Genomic DNA, 23,367 nt, shown 5'->3' on the forward strand with positions numbered 1-23,367 from the left:
CCAATGCCTTACTCCAGTTTTGGTATCATCCAAATTAATCTGTGCTGCACTTTGCTGTCAAGTGAAACGCACTGACAATTTGCTTCTGTGTTCAGGCATTGGCTCATTAAATCAGTGGGAATGTGCCTAAACAGAGACAAAACAAGCAGTTTTTGGAGCAAAACTCCCTTCACTAACGGACATGTTACATTTTATTTTTGTGCAATTAAAGGAATGTGAAACGAAGATAGCCCAAGAAATTGCTAGCCTTTCCAAGGAGGACGTGTCTAAGGAAGAAATGAATGAGAATGAAGAAGAAGTCATTAATATTCTACTGGCTCAGGTATGCTAAACAGCAGAATAATGTTTGAACTGTATTCAGTCCACAATCCTCTTGTATTTTACCTTTTTTGTGCCTGACTAATGATGTTGATAATTTATTTTAATGACACACATATGCCGAGATCGTGATTGTACTGGAACCAGCAAGTACAAGAAGGTAGAAAGACACACAAACAGTTAAAGAGAGAGAGACACACACACACAGTGCGAATATCTTGCACTCAATTAGCATCTTTCAAGTAAGAATGTCTCAAGTGCTTTACAGAGATGGGATGTAACCAGTGCAATGTGGAAAGTGATGGGAGTGGGGATTGGCATGAGAGAGAGACTCACTCACACACACACACTATACTTTCAGAATCATGTGTTGCGACGTTTCCTCTTTAAACAACAACAAAATTACATTTGTAAAGTGCCTTTCACATTGGGAGGACGTCGCAAGGTGCTGGACAGACAGAGTTTCGGATCCGAGCAGGGGTTCGGCGTCGGGGAGGGCGGGGGGGGGGGAAGCAGGGAGACCGAAAGCACGGTCGAAGAGGAGGGTCTTGAGATGAATCTTGAAGGTGGCAATGGAGGGGGCGAGGTGGAGGGACTGTAAGATGGAGTTCCAGAAGGTGGGGACAGAGTGGCAGAAGGCCCGCCCGCCCATAGTGGGGCGAGCGAAGCGGGGGGTGTAAAGCAGGCTGGAGCCCGCTGAGCGGAGGGAGCGTGCAGGATGGTAGGGGGTTAAGGGTGTACAGTGGCAGGGGCGGGAGCAAGACCGTGGAGCGCTTTGAAGGTGAGGACCAGGAACTTGAACTGTATCCTCTGTGTGATGGGAAGCCAGTGGAGACGGGTGAGGATGGGGTTGATAGGATTGCGAAGCCTGGTGCGGGAGAGGACACGGGTTGCAGAGTTCTGGATGCTCTGCAGCCTATGGAGGGAGGAGGTGGGGAGGCTGACAAGTAATGTGTTTGCATAGTCAAGCCTGGATGTAATGAAAGCATGTATGAAGATTTACTCGACATTAAAGTATTGTCATGTTGAGATTCCTGCAACATGCACTGACTGAGCCACTCGCTGAGAGAGAGGAATAAAGCTAAGACAGATTTGGTGTGTTGAAGTACTGTTTGATCTATGCAGAATGCAATATGATAGATACTCATCCTGCAACAATATGGAAACTGAATAGTTTCTATCTAAATTTGGATTAGTACACATTGACTGTGTTACACAATTTCACTGTTTCTACGCCATCCAAATCTGCGGCTGCTGTAGTGACTGGACAATATTGTGTTAAAGGAGAATGAAATCCTGACGGAACAAGAGGAGCTGGTGACAATGGAGCAGTACCTGCGGCGACAGATTGCTACCGAAAAAGAGGAAATTGAACGCCTGCGAGCTGAGATTGCAGAAATTCAGAGGTGAGTGATCCTTGGGAAGTGAGGGCATTAAAGGCTGGAGAAAAGAACATAAGAATTAAGAGTAGGCCATTCGGCCCCTTGAGGCTGCCCCGCCATTCAATAAGATCATGGCTGATCTATTCTAACTCCACCTCCCTGCCTTATCCCCATATCCCTTAATCCCTTTATCCACAAGAAATCTATCAATCTCAGTCTTGAATATGTTCAAGGACTGAGCATCTACAGCCCTTTGGGGTAGAGAATTCCATAAACTCACTACCCTCTGAGTGAAGACGTTTTTCCTCAACTCAGTGCAAAAGAACTTAACCCTAATTTTAAAACTGTGACCCCTGGTTATAGTTTCTCCAACCAGGGGAAAACGTTTCCCACTATCTATTCTGTCGTGCCCCTTTATAATCTTATAGGTTTCTATAAGAATCACCTCTCATTCTTCTATATTCTAGAGAATATAGGCCTAAATTGCTCAACCCATCCTCATAACTCATCCCAGGTACCAACCTAGTGAATCTACGTTGTACCCCGTCCAAGGCAAGTACATCCTTTCTTGAATAAGGAGACCAAAACTGTACACAATACTCTAGGTGCGGTCTCACCAGGGCCCTGTTCGGGTGCAGCAAGACTTCCCTACTCTTATATTCTAACCCTTTTGTAACAAATGCCAACATACCGTTAGCCTTCCTAATTACTTGCTGTACCTGCAAACTAACTTTTTGTGACTGGTGTACAAGGACACCCAAGTCCCTCTGAACGCTAACACTATCTAGTCTCCCCTTCTAAAAAATAATCTGCTCTACTGTTTTTGCCACCTAGGTGGATGACTTCACGTTTCCCTACATTATACTTGGGTATTTAAAAAGTTTGCCACGATCTGATAAAATATCTGAATAGAGTCAATTGACAGTCTTTGTCCTGGCCAATCCAGCTGCCATTTTTCCAGATGTTTTTGCACACCATTACTCAAACTTTTTTTTTGCATGAACAAGTATTGCAAAGGTTAGAGTGAGCAAATCCCATGGGTTTTAGGTTCAACCTACTTGTTTTCTGTTGAGTTGATGTTAGTACCCATAGTAATGTTTCTGTCTCTGGGGGTGGAAAAAAGTCAAATCCAACATTTTGGATCTTTCATAGCTCTCTCAAATAGTGGTACTTGGCCTTAGTTAGTGGTATCTTTTTCATCCCCCCACCCCACCATCCATACTCCAAACTCTTCTACCTACCTGCCCGTACCCTCTGTTCCTCTGGCTCCGGTCCCCCGCCCCAACCGCCCTACCATCGGTGGCCGGGCCTTCAGCCTCTCAGCCCCTAGGCTCTGGAACTCTATCCCCCAGTGCCTTCGCCGCCTCCTCCCTTTACTCCTTCAAGGCCGGTCTCAAGACCTTTCTCTTTGACCGAGCCTTCAGCTCCCCTCTCAACTCTCTACCCCCTCCTCACTCCCTTCCCTCCCCTCACCGTTTCCCCCCAATGCTCGGATCCTGACCCAACTGTACAGCACCTTGGGACGTCCTCCTGACGTGAAAGGCGGTCTATAAATGGAATCTTGTTGTTGTTGCTGCGACTTCTCATTGTTTTATACAATGTACAGAAAGTAAAAACCTTCAATAAATGAAAATGAACTAAATTAGTGGACCGTTAGTTGTAAAACAAGATTTTCACAATAATCTTCGGAGCATTGATTTAGACCAGAGCACATTCTTGGTCTCCTTATGCTCCCTGACATGTTTGAGATGTTTTTGTTCGGTTTGCCTCGCAGTCGCCAGCAGCAGCATGGTCGCAGCGAAACTGAGGAATACTCCTCAGAAAGTGAGAGCGAGAGTGAAGATGAAGAAGAGCTGCAGCTCATCTTGGAAGATCTTCAACGTCAGAACGAAGAATTGGAAGTAAGCATTCAGCATTTCACCACATCCCTAAAAATTAGTGTGAGCACTGCTGGAAGAAATGAAGGACCAATGCAATGTAATGGGCTAATTTCTTGGGATGTGGTGGAAGGTCATAAACTTGAGATTTCTCTTTGTCATCTTTGCTGTTTTCACTTTTTTTCCCAACCTCATCCTCTTCTGATGCAGTTACTCTAAGAGTTTTCTCATTAAAGTATCTTTAATAAAGTTTATGTTCCCATTACAAAACATTGGAGGGGAGATTGCTGCATCATGCTGTACCTTTATCCACCAGTACATGGAGAGGGATTGGGGAGATACATCTGTAAACTCTCTCACCACTGTGCACACCTGGATATGACCCTACCATGAATCCCATTTTCCATCCTTGTGTGAGAATGGAGATGGTTTGAAGATATTCAGCAAATTAAATTCTCTTGGTGCTCAGCATGTTGCAGAAAATGTATAATGCAACCATTAAACTTTCTGTATGTAAACAAGCTACAAGTTCCCCAAAATGACTTATGTTCCTCTCCTCAGGTAAAGAACAACCACCTGAACCAGGCGATCCACGATGAACGAGAGGCCATTATTGAACTGCGAGTGCAGCTTCGACTGTTACAGATGCAAAGACTGAAACAAGAGACTCAGGAAGACGGAGACGAACTTGCAAAAGGCAATGCTGCTCCTCAGCAGCACAGGGACAATGTGGCTGAGACCAAGGTTGTGAAGGAAGCATTGAAGCCCTCTCCAAATAAAGATCGTAAGGAGACTGCAATCTAAAGAGCTCTGTGCAACTTGCACAAATGCATTGCAGACGCACTTAACTCTGACCAGAAAGCTGTACAAGCAGTGAACTGTAACAATTCTTATCCTTTTCTACAGTTTAATTTTTGGTGAATAAAGTTACAATACCTGAAGTATGACAGATAAAAGCCATGAGGTGAATGGTGTTGGTAAGCACAGAGAAATATTGAGTTTTTTTTAAATGGAAATATGGGTTTTTGTCTCCTTATGAAGGACTGTGAACAGTCTCTAGGCCACTTTTTTTTTCTTTTGCAATTATGCATGTGGAAAGTACTTTATTTTAAATGGAATTTTCCCTATAAAAAAATCTATATATTTCTAGCTGAGGATCAGACAGTGCCAGGGATGTTCAGGGTCGAGGCCTTTTAAGAAACTTAATACTAAATACAAATGAGTGATTAACTATGAATTGTTACCCATGAGCAGAGTTGGTAATGTGTGTGTGGTTGTCAGTAACCTGTCTTTTTTTAAAACTGTCAGTATTTATCATTAATTAAATGGTTGGCTGTTTGCTTAGATGTTACAATGATACCAACCTGAAATTTAGATTGTCCTGGACTTCTGATAACTCCTGCTTTTGTACAGTTGTTTGCACTGATCCATAATTTAAAATAAAAGTAAGAAAATGCCCATGATGTGTGCATGCACAAAGCCCTTTGTCGGGAACAGGCCAGAGCTGCTTGTCCTCAGAAGCACTCGGTTTCACGGTGCAGTTATGGTTTTCAATGTCTCTGAAGTGCCATTTTGCTGCCACTAATGATAGTGACTGAAGAGCATTTCAACTTGTCAATCTACCTTCCTAAGTCCTGTGTAATAGGTTCAGTTTAACTGCTGAATAAAACACCTTTATTTGTTCTCAGCTTATACTGTGGGTATTAGCCAAACTGGTGCCTAACCAAAGATGGAAGTGTTAATTCTCTTCTGTAGCTTGATGTTTGCCTTAACACTAGCGTTTTAAGTGGTTAGATGTGCACACACTCTGATTGTTTGGCATGGGGGACAAAGGGTTAGTGTTGTACTGGTAAGCAGTTACAAAAAATTGGATAGCATAGCCCATAGTGTGGGATGTTGATTGCTGCATTGTTTCCTGTTGAGAATGTCTGATATCAGTTACAGCAGACCAGCAAATGACAGCCTCCTTATCCTTTCCTTTGATCATTTGCAACCATCTGTGAGCAGCTTGTGCTGTAATGGGAAATTGTTGCCACTCAGCCAATGATTGCGTTAAACCATCAAGGTTCACATCACTGTATGCGTTTTATTCAGGTGTGGGCTAATCAATCTAATTTGTCCCAGAATTTACAATAGGACTCTATTTTAAATTTCAATTGCAGACCCTTTTTCTACAAACTGCTTCATTGTGTTGCCTTCCTCATCATTATATGTAAAAATCCACCAGGGACCGCACAACATATCCACATGGAGATACTTAGCTTCAAAGCAATAGCATATGCTTAGACAGATTAGGTGAAAATCAAGACCGAGTTTGGTGTGCGTGCGCCTGGGATATCTCTCAGGGTAGGCAGACAGACTACTCTTCAAATTCTCATTGGAGTAGCACATTTAGAAAACAATCAAAGGAAGGCATTGGGGTAACAGGACTAGACTAATGGCAGTTTTCCCCCATAATCACAATTTCTTAATCTGACCAGGGTTAGGTATCATCAGCACAGATTTACACAGGCTGTACTTCCCATGTAAAACAAGACTTTCACAATTCCCACATCACAGTTGCCCAATTACCTGCAACATGACTTAAGAGCAACTTTGCAGGGAGAGGGGAGTGGGATTGAATAGCTCTTTTCAAAGAGCTGGCACAGATATGATGGATCGAACGGCCTCCTTTTGTGCTCTATGATTTAGAACAAACAATTACCTGCTGTAGCAAAGGGAGAGGTTCAAATATCTTAAAATGTGGAATGGAATGCCTTGATTGAGGTATAATTCATATATGTTTGTAAGAAGGATTTAAATGCATATCTGAAAAGGAGAAATATAAAAGAGTATGGGGGAGATAAGACAGGATAACTGGATTAAATAGTAGTAAATTTCTATAGTTGCATGTAGCTCTATCACACATGTGAATTTGCACAAAACATGAACTTACGGTCATCATGTCACAACTGCAAGAGGTACCAGTCAAACTCAGCACCAGTTTCTACGGACCTGGGCCTGATTTGGACAGTGGCTGGTGCTCACATTTGCCAATGGGTACTGAATTCTATTGGGGCGGTGAAGCTACCACACCACCTGCTTATGCATTCACACCAAGAGAATTGGAAGAGAACTGAAATTGTACATTTAAAACATTACACGTAGTTGGATATTTATTTTTATTTGGACAAGTACAGAACAACTTCTATACCAACTGCTTTTTATGACATGATCAACAACTAGCACTCGAGTGCTCACAGGTATGTACATATAAAAAAAGTGCAGCATTGAGCTGATCATGATAAAAAGTTAAAATACCCCAAACTTTCAGACTTGTAAAGCACATGTGCTAATCCAATTCAAAACATACTGCGCAGGACATGACCAGCATGAAACCGACAAGCACAAATTGCTGTGTGTGGGTACGGAAATGTGCTGCATTATCAGAAACATTTGATGCTTTGTAGTGTTACTGCTGAGCCCTTAAGAGAGTTCCCACTGCACACATTTTAAACTCACACTTGAAGTCCAAATGTTAATCAATGCCTTGCAGCACCATGTTCGTTTATCTGCGGGATGTTTGGTCTCACAATTTCAAAAGTCCAAACTATACATCAAGATCATCAGCATCAAGGGGGGTGGGGGAAGAAGAGAAACTAACCTATGGCATGTCCCTTTAAATAAAGCTGTTACGGCCATTTGATTAGGTGACCATGGACTCTTCAATATATAAGGCCCGCAGTTCAATAGCTGAAGACAGCACAAATGATGAGCCATAAAATAAACGCACATATAGGAAACCAGCAACTCCAAGTGAAACCACCGAGGACAAATTAAAATAGTATGTGAAGGGTGAAGTTCTGTTAAAGAACAAAGTCCACACCTTGAGTAGATAACATACACGTTCTATTTTGTTTTTCCAGCCCCCGACATACAAACCAAAGTATACTAAAGCAGTGGAAAATCTCAAGGGTATATCTCGGAAAGCACCCTAACCCTTAGGCTAGTTTGGAACTGAGGTGTTTTGAGTGGCTGGGGGGTGGGTGGGGGAGCTCTGGGACTGCAAAGTTGCTGTTGCACAAGTAGGGTGCGCTCTGGCCTTCCTGCCAGTGTGGAGCACACCCGGGACATATTCGATTACTTACTTCCAGAAACTAGGCTAACCAAGGACTTATCGTGCGAAAAACAAATCCCTGGACTGAAGAGAAACTTTTGCCCAGTTAACTCTCACAGATAAGTCCACCAGCAAATAAAATGGCTTCAATGAAGTCTTGTATTATGGAGCAGACAAAACTTTGAGGCAGATTACAGTGAAAACCAGAAACCACTGCTCACCTGTGGTGGTCACTGAGTAGATTCATAGCATTTAATGTAAGACTGGGATCACTGAGGTCCTGAACCAAGCCAAACCAGGTAGGTCAATAAGCAAGTCTCAGTGAACACCAGCTTGCGCAAAACAGCATCAATGAAAGCAAAATTCCACAAAAGGTTAAAATTATCTTAAAAGAGGCATAGAACAGGCTGCATGTAGCAAAGGTACTGAATAGCAAACAACTTTGTTCTAAAAAAAACAATCCTTTGATGATCAGTATTGGAAGTTTGCCTCAACATGGCACAAAGCTCAAATGGACAGTGTCTCAAGGCAATATCTCTTGCCTATTCCCAACATACATCCACCAGTCAACCATTCATGCACGTAGAGGCTAAACAAATCAAGAAACAAAATAACGTGTCTAATTTTCAAAATGCATCAGATTTGTCTTCTAATTTCAGTTCTCTCCCACCTTTGTAGATCAACCACTGCTAATATCATGCACCTGAATTTGACAAGACATATCTTTTGCAGTGGATACAGATACCAGTTGGGCCGGGTGGAACAAAAATGACAGGTGGACTAAGCACATGGATTTTCCACTTATGAAAAAATCCTGCTGCCTCCCCCCCACACAGGGTTTCCTTCTAGTAAATGCATGGTTCTTTACAAAGGGATTGACTAAAGAAAAGTTTTTTTAAAAAAATAAACTACAAACCACGTGCAAGCACAATACGTGTGGGAACATGCAGGAGTTTTCCTCTTTCCCCCTTAATACTTTTCCTCTTTGGCCAGTTCTTGTGCAGTAACCAAGGCGGGTACGAGGAGAACTACTGCAGGGAAGGCAAGTTAGGACAGCGGCAGCAATTCTCCCACAGCTGCTGGCTTGTGAAATCTTCCCAGTATGAAAGGGGCGTTTTTGAGAACTTGTGTCCAAACTTAACAAGATACAACTAATTCACTTAGATCAAACCCTTTCGTATAACTAGTATAGTTGAAGATTTCTTTTTTCTGAATCAGTACATTAAAATTTCTTGTACACCATTGAGATAAATACACTTTTTAAACTTTACTAGTTCTTATTCTTTGCAAATGTAGTAACTGTTGTACAGACTTGAATTGTTGGTAACATTTCTTATAACTTTCAGGAAGGAATGATTAGTTTAAAAATGGATAATCCCTCCTCCATCAAGAAGGCTCCGGCCATTCGAGTTTTTTTTAATGAATACAGGAGTTAAGGCTTCGGTGGTAAGATCCTCTGAGAAATTTTCTGTGGTCAAAGTAGGGAAAAAGTCACTGTCACACGACTCACTGAAGCTCAGTGTAATTAGGAACCACTGGGCACTTCACCACATCCACGAAACCTGATTGTTCAGTCTACAGAACAGATATCCCCTCCGTATTCTGGAGCACTCACCCAGGATATTCCAGCTGCTACACAACATTAAAAGCACTCGTAATGGTGCTAAGAACTTTTAGTAAGTGGAAGAAGCAGTGCTCATGGCATCGTCACCAAGCTTTGTACTGTTGGGGTAAATGCTGGCAAAATATCGAACATCCCGGTCTTGATCAGCCTGCAGTGCTACAGTGATCTGCTCCACGGCTTCTTGGTGAGAGCTTGCCGAGTTCAGAAAGTATTCTGCAAGAAAAGATAAAAACAACAATCATCCTTGTATTTGATACGCCTCATCATCTCATCATAACATCTCAAAGTGCTTCACAGAAACTAGAACTAATTTACAACTTATCAAACTTAACACATGGCATCCTCGATAACAGCCAATCCAGAGAAAAAATATCAAAACAGTTTAAGGACAGATAAAAGGTGTATTTTGTCTCTTTTTAATCTTCCATTAATTTAGAATCATTGGTTTATTTGAAAGGTTGTGGGAGGGAGAGAGAGATGGACACCCAGCAGATATGTCAACTAGGTTTTCATAATGAACATTGTATATTTAGTGCGTGGGACGAGACAGCAAAAGAGCCTCACCTTTTTCCAAAAGCGTTTGTCTCAAAGTTTTTGCTAGCAGCACTCTGACATTTGGAACAGGATCTGACACCAACTGTAGTAAGTGTGGCATCAGGTGCTCTGTAAACTGGTCTATAGGGATACAATCATCTTCAATTACAGCCTGCATTTAAAGAAAATGTAGAAAATCTGATTTTTAATGTGCACCATGTGCTCAGATTAAACACCACGCTCTTATAATATCCCAAACCACCCAGTTCTGTAAGGCAAAACTGTTTACTCACATTTCAAAACAGGTAAAAACAGCAATCTACAGCCCATTTAACAGAGGTCAAAATTTTAGAAGCAGATAGGTGCTAACTGTGTCTTTAAGTTTACCAATCCAAAATTGTAAGATCCGGGCAGGTCAAAGTGCCGCCAAAAATGTCTGTTTCTCTTGTTGCCTTCTGTGGCCTTTTATTAGTTGGAATTTGCAATTTGACATTTATATAACCTCATAAATCACATATCTGCAAGCCGGAAATTACAATTGACGTAACTCTGGTTTGTGAAGATCGCAGAACTGATGGTGATTCCAAAAATTGAAATGTGCACAACTGTCATTGCCAGACTCAACTTCTACAACAGCTCTTGGATGCACTGGAAGTAACTTTGATAAAGTTACTCTTATATTTTAAAGACCACGTGCTTCCCCTTGAGTTGAAAGTGAAAATAACCACATGTGCCCTTCTAAGTATCCAGCTTAGGGGGGTTTGCAGATGTCTAGAAGCAAGTCACCTGCTTGTCCTAGTGTTAGTTGGTGTCCTTTGCATTGAAGGGTTGAATGAACACAAGGAGAAAACTGCTTTCATGCGCTAGTTATAAAAAATTGATAGGGACAATGTAATAACATTACAAAAGCAAAATAGTACAACATCAAGTGGTTATAATTCAGTTAAGAAAATGTCAAACGTCTTTAGTACTAGAATCCAATAATGGAAACAAACCACTCTGTTCAAGAGTGCCAATTCCAGGGCTCTCTGTGTACGTCAAAATGTATAACTTGAAGTCGGGGAACACTTCTGATTCTCATTGGGAAGGTATGCATTTTTCCTAACAATTTTAAATTGCTTCTTACATAAGCTACAAGCTTCCTTGCTTGTGTGAAGCTTCCTGTTGTTTCTATAGCTACTCCAGCACTCTGAGATGCTGCCCAACATGAAGGGCATTAGATATGTGCAAGTGGTTGTTGTAATACAGAAAGGTGGGTTCCCCCAGCCAAATTCACTGTATATTATGCATTTCCACAGGTTTAAAGCCCAGAGCAACAGCAAAAGATACCAGTATCCAATTCTATTATGGTGAACTGGAATCCCAAAGTAGATCACTTTGGGAAAATCTTACCTGACAGACAAAGACAAAGGATTGACGACCTGACCATTTAGCACAATGGCAAAATTTATCGACAAGCTCATTCATGAAGTCCACTGCCAACCCTGGAGTCGACGTCACATAGCATTTTCTAATCATCTCACCCACCTAGAGGAACACAAATTCAGTCTTTACATCGCTCTCAAGATTACTAGCACTGTCTACGAGGAAACATCAGGACAGTTTCTACACACAAACACACGTTTTGAAGATAATCACAGAATGGAGCATTTGGGAGATAATGCACCACAATAATCCTTGCAATTGACAGAGCACTAATAACATCAAAACGTCAGAGCTTGATAGGTAATCCTCGGCAAGTGCAATGATTGTATACTTGAAGGTGAATGCAGTAGCCAATTTGCATACAACAATATTCTCCCAAACAAGCATGGAGTGAATGACCAATCTGGGTAATTATTGTCCAGGACACCCAGTGGGAAGCTCCCTTCAGGTGGAGCTACCAACTGAACCAAACGGACATGGTCGGGGCAATGAGTAAGGGAGGAAAGACGCTCACTGAAGTGGAGCCCAATCCTGTCCTCATATAAAGTACAGGAGCGGTAAGGTCAGAAAAGTAGGGTCAGGAGCACTCAAGCCAATCAATGTTACCAACCACTTAATCAGATGAGATAAGCACATCAAGCAAGGACCTGAAATCAAAAGTGGGAGCTTCCTGGAATTGTACGGTGCAGGAAGACCCGCAGCCAGAGGGCACTCTTTCCAAAGTTCCTTACCAGTTTGTAGGCAATCCATCGGACTGAAGAAACTTTATCACTGCAGAGACTGAGTGCAATGGGCCGCAGGGAGTCATACACGTCTTTGGGGCTGTACAATTCCAACAGCAAAATCATCTGTCTAAAATAAACAGCACAATCAGTCACAAGGTGACACTGGTGAAAGGCGACAACATTTAAGTTTTTCATTATAACTCATTCTCATCATCTTGATGGTGATGGAAGGGGGGAACCAAGAAGCGGTACAAACAGGCAACCCAGAGTGAAAAAACTAGTCAGCAGGAATAGGAGAAGAAGTAGTTAAGAAAAAGTGAACAAGAAAGCAGTGCCAAGCGAGCACACTCAGGGGCAGCTTGGTACAGAGCAGAAAGTGGCAAGGGAATCAAAGTGTAAGGAGAGGGCAGTCGCAAACAGAGGATGAAATGTGATCTCCTTCTTGCTTCCAATGGCATGTGCTTAGCGGGTTATTAAAGTACAAGTTACATCCATCACAATTCCAATAATCCTTTTCAAAGCTCAGGATCAAATGCACCACAGTTCTCCTTCATTCAAGATGGTTCTCCCCCCCCCCCGTCAGCAATTTGATTACAGATCAATTTATTTTAATATCTGAGGCCTTGACTTATCAGGATCCACAGCTGGAAGAAACTAGAATTACAAAACTGATGTAGAAGTTAGAATCACTAGAAAAATAAGATGTCAGTACTAAGCTCGTGACACAATACCGAACTTTAATCTCTTTAAACCCATTACTCATAAGGGGCTGAACAATCTTTTCTTTCTTTTCCCTTTCTCTACCCAATTTCTTTAGGAAAAGATTTAATACATTTCCACTTCAGTGCATTACTGTTTGACTACTATCCTATCAGTGCTTTGCAATGTTGCTCATACAAGAGGATATGGTCTTAAAATTAGAGCTAAACAAGTTACTCCTGGAGCTCAGGAAACGTTTGTTCACATAAACATTTGTAAATGTGGAATACACTGCCCCCACTAGACCATAGATGCAATTTGCCTCGGATAGTTAAAAGGAGATAGAAAATATGTACTTGTGAAGCTTGACTTGGTTGAATGGTGTCCACTTGTTCCTTAGATAGCCTGTGGTCATTCATCCTTAAAGATACATGTCTCCCCCCACTCCCCCTCATTGTGAAACACCTAGTCCTTGATCAACACGAACAAAACCCAACTCATTAGAAATATAAAAATGCCTATTTGCCACTCCGGAGGTAACTTCAGATTACAGAACCAATTCATGGCATTTATACTGAGCTCTTATTTGACCTCAACAGTTTTAAGAGAAGTGGAAGGATTAAAGTTTGCAAGCAGAGTGCAAAGTAGTAGTTTCACTTCAATAATAACTTATAAGGGAAAAAAACCACCCATTTCAGTTTTCAAAGTTTCCTGTATTTTCTACAATCAATTAAATAATTTTGATGGAACCGTAAAAATAAAGTTTCTTCAGCGTAAGAGAAACATCAACTTTCTTGAATGAAGTTAACACATGGAATATTTAGCACACATTCCCCTGGCTTGTACACATACTCAGCAAGCTCAGCTCTGAAGCGCCAGTTCCTGCTATTGTCTGTCACCATGAATTCCTGGAGTTGAGAGAGGTATTCCCTTCGCTTCTCTGGTTGAAGCAACTGTTGAACAAAAACAAAAATAAATGTATATAAAAATAAACTGCAAACTATGGCAAATTTTTTATTATTATATTAATTCAAAAAATTTTGAACAGAATTATAAGGTCATATCAATGCTCACAATCATACCTGTGCCATAGTTGGATACATAGCAATAAGTTTTGATAATAATACTTGCTTTTGATATAGAACCTTATCACGTCATTGAGATGTCTCAAAGTGCTTCACAGAATTACCAACTGTATCTTGTGGGCGAAACACGGCAGCCAACAGTGTCCCACAAACAATCGTGGATTGAGTGACCACATTTGTGGGGTGGGGGGGGGGGGCGGGGGGAGAAAGAGAGGGATTACGATCCTTGAAAAGCAAACTGCCAGTCGACTAACTGGGTTCCTACTGATTGCTAGATAAACAGAGTCGTGTGGTGTAAGGAGATTTGCCCGGGAAGCCTTAGGCAAGTTTTGATGGGACTATTTCTTCATTGACATTTGATCAATGAACAGCAATGCCTCAATGGTACATGACCAAAAAGGCATAATATTATTATAATATCTAAAAAGAAATTATGATTTTTTTAGATAATAGGGTAGATATCAAGACTTTTTGGTCATCCTGTACGATACTCGTTAGCTCAGAATAGCAACACAATTACCTTTAAGAAGTCATACAAATGTTTGAGGACTCCTATCCGGACTTCATCAAGATCTTTCAAAAAGCCATTGAAAATGGGAACCAAATCTGATGTGGTTAATTGGTCTCCGAGAATACCTGCCAGCTCGTGAATGGAAAATGCGAGAGTCCGGCGAACCTTCCACTAGAAAAGTATAACCAGAAAAGATCATCAAGCAGACACGGACATATTGTTTTCTGCCAATATATTCCTATCCACTCCCCACATTTTGACTTATTTTGGGGTATGGTTCCATGGGTGGCCTCTGGTATCTTATCCGAGTGGCTATTATTCATTTGTGAACCTTGAAGAGGGTACATCAGCAGGTTATTTGACTGTGGGGGCCATTGGAGCTAAACCCAATCATGTTCTCATAGACATATAATATATATGAGCAGGAACTTTGACCGATTTCCCCTCTCATGCCAGGGTCTTTAAAGGCAAATGAAACACCCATATCATCATTACTATTGAGATCAGCTAACTCAGCATAGATTGTGGTCACAGACATCATGGAGGCATTCATAATCTTAAGCAAACATGGAGTCTGTGGAATTTAATCTTCACATGCAAACCAACCAGCAACAAGGATGCAGGGAGTTGTGATCCCTTTCCCCCAAACATGAGGTTAGCATTCCAGAATGTTATACATTGTTAAAATCCATTAACCAGTATTTGTTTATTATCCTCTTTTAGGATATTTTAAAAATATTTTTTTCACGGGACTCCCCACATTTTATATACCCTATTCAGCTGCTTCAACTATTTAATAGATTTAAACTCAAAAGATTCTATGGGTGAAACAAGATTCCCTCTCTCAGTAAAAATGTTATATTTATTTGCATAGCCCCCTTCATGTCGTCTCAGCATTCATATTAGCTCAGCGTTTTGGGACATCCTCCCGGCGTGAAATGCGTTATACAAATGTAATTTAATATTGTATATATTAATAATTGTATCACTTATGTATGTTAAATAGCATCCACAACACAGGCTGTTTAACCCAACTAATCTGTGGTGATGTTTGTACTCCTTAGGAGCCTTCAGCCTCCCTATATAACTATATTCCCATTTCTCTCATACATGCATGTTGAAGCAGTTTAATTTTCATTTGCCATTACACTTAAATGTACATTTGAGCAAATGTATACACAGTCATTAGTCACTGATCTGAGACCTACGACCTGCTAGTTTCAAGTAAGGACCAGTAAAATATCCCTTACAAGTCTATCAAGCTGCTGTATGTATAAGAGTGGGAATCCTGTGCTTTCAATGATTTGTGAAAGGGAGATGTGGGGTGGGGGGAGAAGAAGAGAGAGAAAGAGAAGTTGGAAGGAGTTTTGGTACTGTGACAAAGCACAAAGGCTTTGTGAGGATGGCCAGTGTGGCTACACAGAGAAACAGGAGCAGGAGAAAACACAAGAAAAGCCAGAATCTCTACAATACCCTTGTATAAGTCTTCATCGGGTAATTTTGGATCGTTGAGGTGCATGAAGAAAAACAGAAAGCACAAAAAGACGAGGTTTTGAAAACAGAAAAAGCTGCATAATTTGTACTTTTCTTCCAATTAAAGTTTCTGTACCAGCATTTAGTCAATTGGGCCAGTAATCTTCTCTTCCCCCGCGCCCCCACCCCCCACCAACACCCCAAAAAACACAAAAGAAAATGGCTCATGTCTTTACATTTTCACAAAGCATAACACTGATGCAATGAAATTTGCACTTGAGGTACCTGCATATCCGATGCTAAAGTCTCATAAGTATTTTTCAGGCAGTGCCAGTTTTGTTTGCCCAGAGTGAGTGCCACACCAGGGAGACTGTACGCACAATGCTTCGCTATTTCTGTATCAACTGTTTGTGCACGAGAGGGATCGGTCATTGAAAGATATTGATCTAGCAATGGCTGTGGGATAACATCCTGAAAACGTTGGGAGGGAAAAGAAGTTTTGAAATAAATTGCATTACAATAATATAGAAAGTTACTATGTAATAATATTCAAGACAGGATTGAGTTTTTTTTTAAAGTTTTTTCAAGTTGCTACCCTTTCCCTCAAAATACATAACCTTACCACCATTCCCTCCATTAGTTTGTAAAACTCACTGCCCAAAGTGAAACTGAGTAATACATTCCTGGAGAGTCCTGCTCTGTGCAGTTTGCTGATAATGAAATTAGCTGAGACAGAGATACTACTACAATTGAACCAATACTCATTATCTGAGCCGGTTCATAAAGAAAGGCTGGTGTGTGGTACAGAGGGTGACCATCTGCAGAACCCAACCCTTGCACAGGTCAGTGACTTGCAAAGAGAGTAAAAAAACGAACTGGGGAAGACGCAATATCAGAGGGAACAAATGGTCTGTTAAAATTATGAGGGGTTTTGATAATAATAATTCTTACATTTGATATAGTGCCTTATCATATCTTTGAAACGTCTCAAAGTGCTTCATAGAATATATTATAAAGTGAATTGACAGTATTGTGTGGGCGAAACGTGGCAGCCAATTGCACACAGCAGTGTCCCACAAATAGTTGTGAAGTGAGTGATCAAATTATTATTATATTTAATGATTAATTATTAGTATCAATACCAAAGTTGACATAATGCAACACAATACACATTACTGAGGTTCAGTCAGGGTACTGATATGATAGGGTCAATAGTGAGAAATTGATGAGTCAGTGAGGGCACTAATTTAAGATAGTTAGCGAAACAAGCAAATGGGGGGGGGGGGGGGGGAGTGGGGTAGAAGACATTTTTTCACAGAGTAGTTAGGACATGGGGAGGGGTGGGGGAAAAAGAGGCAAAGCATTGCTCAGCAACTGCATCAACTAAAGAAGCATCAAATATGATTTAATTTTTCTGTGAGGAAATGTTGAAAATAAATCTTTCAGTAATAATTTAACAATGGAGCAGACTTGATCACATTGGCAGACTGTAAATTGGATTATACTGACTGTACAGACAGCTACAATTTCATTAGAGTTAATGAAAATTATCATTGAAGTATTTACATGTGCCGAACAGATGTCAAGAATAAAGCAAATATTTAATTCACATGGGGTTACGTTCAAGACGTTTCGCTGAACAAAAACTGCAAATTAAAGGCGCATCCCACTTACCAAATCACAGAGTATGAGCAAGAGACGAGGCTTGGGAACCTCAGAGTGTGCTTTGGGATACTTTGAGCTTAACCAGCTAAAAACGCAGCTTTCCATTGCTTATCAAGCTAGGACCATCTTAGCTGTAAAAACTCTGGAGTGCAGGGTTAAGAGAAGCCGAGTGGGATGTCTATCCATTCAGTTTGTGCCGATGAAACAGGCTGATTGGACCAACATCCATGGTGCCTTAAAGTACTGTGGACCTACCTGGCTCAGGAATCAGGCTACTGAGATCATCATGGAGGAATGAGTTAATTCCAATATCCCATTACCAAGCACTTCATCTTTGAGCCAGCTCAGCCTCAAGGAGGCTACTCTAATGACTAGTTAGTTGGACATAGGAAATCCAAGATTGCAGGTTTGAGGCCTCACTAGGTGGACAGTGGATACCAGGAACTCCATGGGAGGGGAGCTTCCTGATGAGCAGCAAAAAAAAATTCAGCATGAAATGTACAAGAGCATCGCCATCATCCTCCTGCTCACAGCCCAGACACAAACCCCAATCATTGAGTTTTAATTTCCTCAGTTGGAAGTGCAGAGCTTTAGCAGCAGGTGCTTACCTCTCTGCCAGTCAATCAAGGAGAGGACCCAGGCCTGGATATACAAGTATCTGTTCAGAACCCCAGCTCCAGGTAACATCTTCCAGCAGCAGCTGCCTCAAGCCTCAAAGTTTCCTCATCAGCTATTTGACAAGACATCTATCTGGTTGATGTGGTAGAAGGACCTACATACAACTCATGATGAGCCTTGATGTTCTAGGAGCTCAAATCCAATGCAATGTACCAGGTCTATTCAACACCAATTGCTTAATCCAGGTCCTCAATGTAAGGGACCTTGGTAAAGAGACTTGCCCCTGTGACTCTGCCTCAGTGGTTTGTTTCGGAGACTCTTAAGCATGCTGATGACCAAAACAATATATAGATGGATGGAAATCATCCAAATGTAATCTACTTATTTTCACTTCAAGATTACAAATTAAGAAGAAGCTCTGCTCCTGATTAATTACCTGAATTCTGGACTTTTTCTCTTCATCGGAACTGCTGGCTCTTCTCCTGCTGGAATGATCATGGATGAATTGAAGCCTGCCCTCTAGGTTCTGTTGAAGGAAACGTGACAAGAAGCTGGTTTGACAACAATATTGCTTAATATGCATCAAGGACCAGATCAGAAAGTTACCAAAACACAGCTAGGAAGAATGAGCACACATTAACATTTCACATTCTTAATCTCGAAGCTACTGCTCCACCAGCTATGCTGTGGTTGGACCTAATACTGTGAGGAAAGCGTTGATAATGAGTATGCATACATTTCAAAATGTCTGCAAGCACTGAGACAAAACCCTTTCCTGTACATTTCACTCCCAATAAAATGCCCCCTTCGTGGCTCTCAAAACCTCTAGTTAGATCCTGTGCACCTGCAAAGGGGTTTTACCAAACAAAAGGAAAAATTTGCAAGGATATGGGGAAAAGAGCTGGGGAGTGGGACTGATTGTGAGCTCTTCCAAAGAGCCGACGCAGGCACAATGGCCTCCTTCTGTGCTGTAATATTCTATGATGCTAAATAAGTGCATTAGTTCTCCTTGATAGCTTAATGGGGGAAAGCCTCTGCCTGATGGCACACTGAGCTTCACAGAGTAGAACATCACCATTTTATGTACTGGTGTACATAAATTGTTGATCAGCACAACTCAACCTTTAATGTAAAAATTTCAACAAAATCAACTGCACAAAGGGGTCACTGGTTTTATTCCCAGTCTGTGCTGAGTTAGCTGGTCTCATTTTAGGTAGCAGTTGAGGTGCTGAAATTAATCTGAGTGCACTATTTGAGGGGGAGCGAGTAGGGGAGGAAGAGAGAGAGAAGGTATCCCACTCCCTATTACTCAAGCTGTAAAGCTCATGTGGATATCAAGTGAGAATTTGGCAAAACCAGTCATCTGTAATACTGCTAAACACTCTGCTGACATTCATACTCTGGCCTCATAGTTAAATAGCCACTTGAGCAAGGCTTATTTTAAACTTTACCACCCCAAGGCTTCAAGAGAAGCAGGAAAAATATTGGCTGAAAATAAACCACAAGCTTATATAAAGCTTAAAAAAAAACATTTAAGTTACTTATCTCTCTGCTTTAAATCCCTTTGCATAGTCTGAGTTAATATCCAGCCCTCCTAACATGTAATCAGAGCTTCCGAAGAGTCTCAGTTACGATATTACCTAGCTTGCTGAACCAGTTCTCTTACACCAGATAGCAAGGTATCATGAATGAAGCTGGTAATGCAGCTTTTCTTACCTTAAAACAAAATATTGCATTTGGCTTCAGTACAGTGCTCCGTCTAGTGGCCCGGCTGATAACTCCATCTTCTTTAAAGATGCCTTTTAATACATTTCAAACACTGCTCCCTACTGAACTATTTTCTGCCATCTCTTACCGTCTCAAAATAGGTGAACACCCGGTCATCTGCTACTACTGTTGCAAAGGAAGATGTAGTTTGGATTTGGTGATCATACACGCTGTCTTCCTGTAAACCAACAGCAATAAACTAGGGTGAAAATTACAGTTTCAACTCACCATTCCTGAACTTTTGAAATTCAACAGGTTAATGCAAATAAACTAACCAAGGATTCACTGATAAATTGGAAGTTTTTTTTAAAGTGCGTATATATCCAGACATTTCGTAAAATACATACATTTGTAGAGCCTCATCAAGCTTCAACAGCCCATACAAAGCGCTTTGCGCAATGAGCCATAATCAAACCAAACATAACAGCCAATCTCCCTGCACTTCGAAATCAAAATATGGGATCTTTCGCATCCACCAGAACAAGCAGACACAATTGTTTAACATCTCACCTAAATAATTGATTGATAAGTGGAGCAGACAAACAATTGACATCACAGAAAAGATGCCAGTTCCAACTTGATTCTTAGATCTTGGAACGCTACATTTGATTACATCTGGGTTCCCAAATGAATGCCTCAAATAGTGAACCAGACCAGCCTTGAATTACACAGCTGAGTGCAGTTTACTAACTGAGCATTAGAGCAAACTTAGATCAAAATACAGCATTTCAATTGCAATCTAAATAGCAACCGTGATCTCTTGAATTCAACCATTGGGGAAGACATTGTGCAGTTTTCTAATTAAATGTTGTCACGCTGACAGATTTCACCAATGATGTTACTTTAAATCCTTGACTGCAAACTTATTCCTAAAAAAAAATCCCACCTCAAAAGCAGCTGAAATTTCAGCAGTTAAAGGCACATCTTCTGGATCAGAATTTAGTAAGTTGGATATCATGGGATCTTCTTGGGACTCGAGTGAATTATCTGGTAGTTCCGCAGAAGCCACTTCATTTGATGTTGAAGACAGATTGGAAGCTCGGAGGGCAGCAGTTAAAACATCCACTTGTGCTGTTGAGGGTAAAAAGAAACATTGTGAAATTTCTTCTGCATTTTCAGAATTGCCATTTCTTAAATGAATACATGAATGTCAAGAATTTTTCTGCTCCCATGATCATTTCAGAAATAAATGTTAAACAGACTCTGGGTTCCTAAAAATAGAGGGCATGTAGGCTTTAACTTATATGCCAGTGCTCTCTAATAAGCCATGCACGAACATCTGAATTGAATACATCTCAGGAGTGAGAGAGATGCTCAGTGGGATATAGAGAGTAATACCAAGAACAATACAATCAGATATGCCAAGAGAACTCAAGTTCATGGCAACTTTAGAGCAGACAGAAGAAAGCATTTATTTAAACAGAAGGATTGCCAGTTGAATCAGCTTAAAGGGTAAAACACTGGACTCATTTAATAAACAATTAAATCTAATGGGAAAATGGCAGAATTGGTATTCTGGAAGGAATACCTTCTTCCTCTTTGTTCTCCATCCTTGGCTCTCTTCTTTTCCTGATGTATATGCTCCCACTGGGCGATGTCACCCGCAGACATGGGGTAAACTTCCACATGTATGTGGATGACACACAAATCTACTTTGACTCCTCCGGTATTCACTCCAGGTCCGCTGATGTTCTATCAGCTTGTCTGGTAGACATCAAGGCCTGGATGAGTGCAAACTTCCTGCAGCTGAATGTGGACAAGACAGAAGCCATACGCCTTGGTCCCAGCAACATCTTCACTCCTGCGGATCTGAACTCCTTAACCTCCCTGGGCTTTCCCTCATGCTCACTGAACCAGTGCACAATCTAGGCATCCAGTTCGATCCCCAGCTCTCCTTCCTCCCCAAAATTCGATCCCTAACCAGGACCACCTTCTTCCATCTCTGCCTGCGACCGTACCTTACGCCAAATACAACCGAAACCTTCGGGCATGTGTTTGTCACCTCCCGCCTGGATTACTCAAATGCACTCCTAACCGGTCTCCCCAGCTCCACTATTCAAAAAATCCATCTCATTCAGAACTCTGCCACCTGCATACTTACCCAGACCAAACTCCGTACCCACATCTCACCAGTTCTGGCCAGGCTCCACTGGCTCCCCATCACTGAATGGATCAACTTCAAGATCCTCACACTTGTGTTCAAATCCCTTTACTCTCTGGCACCTCCCGACCTCTCCACTCCCCAATCCACCATCTGGGGCCTCCGCTCGACTGGCACTGGCCTCCTGCTCATCCCTCACACCCTCCCCCCCACCATCGGAGATTGCGCTTTCAGCCACTGCATCCCGAAACTCGGGAACACTTTCTCTATCCCTCCGCCTTGCCTCCTCTTTCCCCCTTTATCAAGTCCCACCTGAAAACCCTCCGGGTCGGCTGTGCTTACGGCCACATCCCCCCCCGGCTCAGAGCTCCGCCACTGTTAAGCGCTCTGAGATGCTACCCTGATGGCGCTACATAAGTGCAAGTTGTTGTTTGTGGTGAAGCACTTGACCTCTTTCCTCTGAAACTAGACCCACAATCACCTCGCCTTGAGGAATGATAGCAGAGGAAGGAACTACTTGGCTTTTAAGAACTTTAAACAATGCAATACATGCACACTTTTGTTACTTCCATATGACATGCATTAACTACAGAATATGTGTGACCTTTTTCTAAGCTTTTACTGAAACTGCTTAGGTTAGCCATTACTGGTGTACCAGTAGCACATTGCAGGATATGATATGCTCTTAATTCATCAACAAAGGCACAATTTTGCCAAGTGGGAAGTGATCAATGGTAGCAGGTTCCTCAGCACCAATTGGGTCAGCAGGGTTTGATTTTATGAGGCACATAATAAAACACAAATTACATTTGTATAGCTCCCTCCACGTCAGAAGGACACCCCAAAGTGCTAAAACTTCTCCTGCTCTTCATGAACACTATACAATACAACCTCACTACATGTAAAACTCAATATGTGGTAGGGGTGTGTGAAATAATCACCTTATATAATATAATGGGACTATACGGCTGATTTTATTTCCTGCAAATGCTGTAAAGATCCCAAATTCACAAACAAAGGCACAAAATACACCAGTTTATCTCCTGTCCTTGAAAGTCCACACTTCTACTCTAGTCTATTTAAATTCTAGTGCAATCTTGGCGATAATGCAACAGTAAGGGAGACCTTATTCAATGATGATTGCTCAAGACTTGCTGCCATTATATCTTGGAGCTCACAAATGAAGGAATGCCTCTCAGGGTACATTCCTAGAATCCAACGAACTTTCAGTGGTAATGGCTAAATACAATGCACCATGCATTACTGCACAATTGAAATCGGGATCCAGGTTTAATTCAGTAGTATCACAAAACCTCGTTCCTTCCCTTGCCTCCTTCAAGGCATGTCTTAAACCCTCTTCTTCAACCGTGCCTTCAGCCACCCTGTGGCCAGGTTAATCTGTCTGCCAGGTTACTTTTATAACTGGATCTTCCAACATTTACATATATTGTGGAGTCACTGCACATT

The 23,367-nt window shown here is 41.5% G+C and overlaps 2 protein-coding genes across 5 annotated transcripts in view; one reads left to right on the forward strand and one right to left on the reverse strand.

Annotated features, from left to right (window-relative positions):
• Nucleotides 1-5,269, forward strand: part of ralbp1 (ralA binding protein 1) — a 30,001-nt gene extending 24,732 nt beyond the window's left edge. For both annotated transcript variants that reach the window (XM_007897247.2, XM_007897248.2), the window contains exons 7-10: nt 212-322; nt 1,603-1,724; nt 3,475-3,601; nt 4,139-5,269. In XM_007897247.2, the coding sequence (XP_007895438.2) occupies nt 212-322; nt 1,603-1,724; nt 3,475-3,601; nt 4,139-4,381 (603 nt within the window). In that variant the 3' untranslated portion in view covers nt 4,382-5,269. The remainder of the gene's footprint in view (nt 1-211; nt 323-1,602; nt 1,725-3,474; nt 3,602-4,138) is intronic.
• Nucleotides 5,270-6,721: 1,452 nt separating this feature from the next.
• The window catches only part of LOC103181045 (serine/threonine-protein phosphatase 4 regulatory subunit 1), a 48,746-nt gene continuing 32,100 nt past the window's right edge, over nt 6,722-23,367 (reverse strand). For all 3 annotated transcript variants that reach the window (XM_042346125.1, XM_042346118.1, XM_042346132.1), the window contains 10 exons: nt 20,686-20,870; nt 19,888-19,977; nt 18,469-18,558; nt 16,035-16,220; nt 14,286-14,447; nt 13,533-13,633; nt 11,988-12,108; nt 11,224-11,358; nt 9,862-10,003; nt 6,722-9,510 (listed from right to left, as the gene is read on the reverse strand). In XM_042346125.1, the coding sequence (XP_042202059.1) occupies nt 9,347-9,510; nt 9,862-10,003; nt 11,224-11,358; nt 11,988-12,108; nt 13,533-13,633; nt 14,286-14,447; nt 16,035-16,220; nt 18,469-18,558; nt 19,888-19,977; nt 20,686-20,870 (1,376 nt within the window). In that variant the 3' untranslated portion in view covers nt 6,722-9,346. The remainder of the gene's footprint in view (nt 9,511-9,861; nt 10,004-11,223; nt 11,359-11,987; nt 12,109-13,532; nt 13,634-14,285; nt 14,448-16,034; nt 16,221-18,468; nt 18,559-19,887; nt 19,978-20,685; nt 20,871-23,367) is intronic.

The sequence above is a fragment of the Callorhinchus milii genome, unplaced genomic scaffold, assembly GCF_018977255.1.
Source record: "Callorhinchus milii isolate IMCB2004 unplaced genomic scaffold, IMCB_Cmil_1.0 Scaffold2, whole genome shotgun sequence".
Classification (NCBI taxonomy): Eukaryota; Metazoa; Chordata; class Chondrichthyes; order Chimaeriformes; family Callorhinchidae; genus Callorhinchus; species Callorhinchus milii.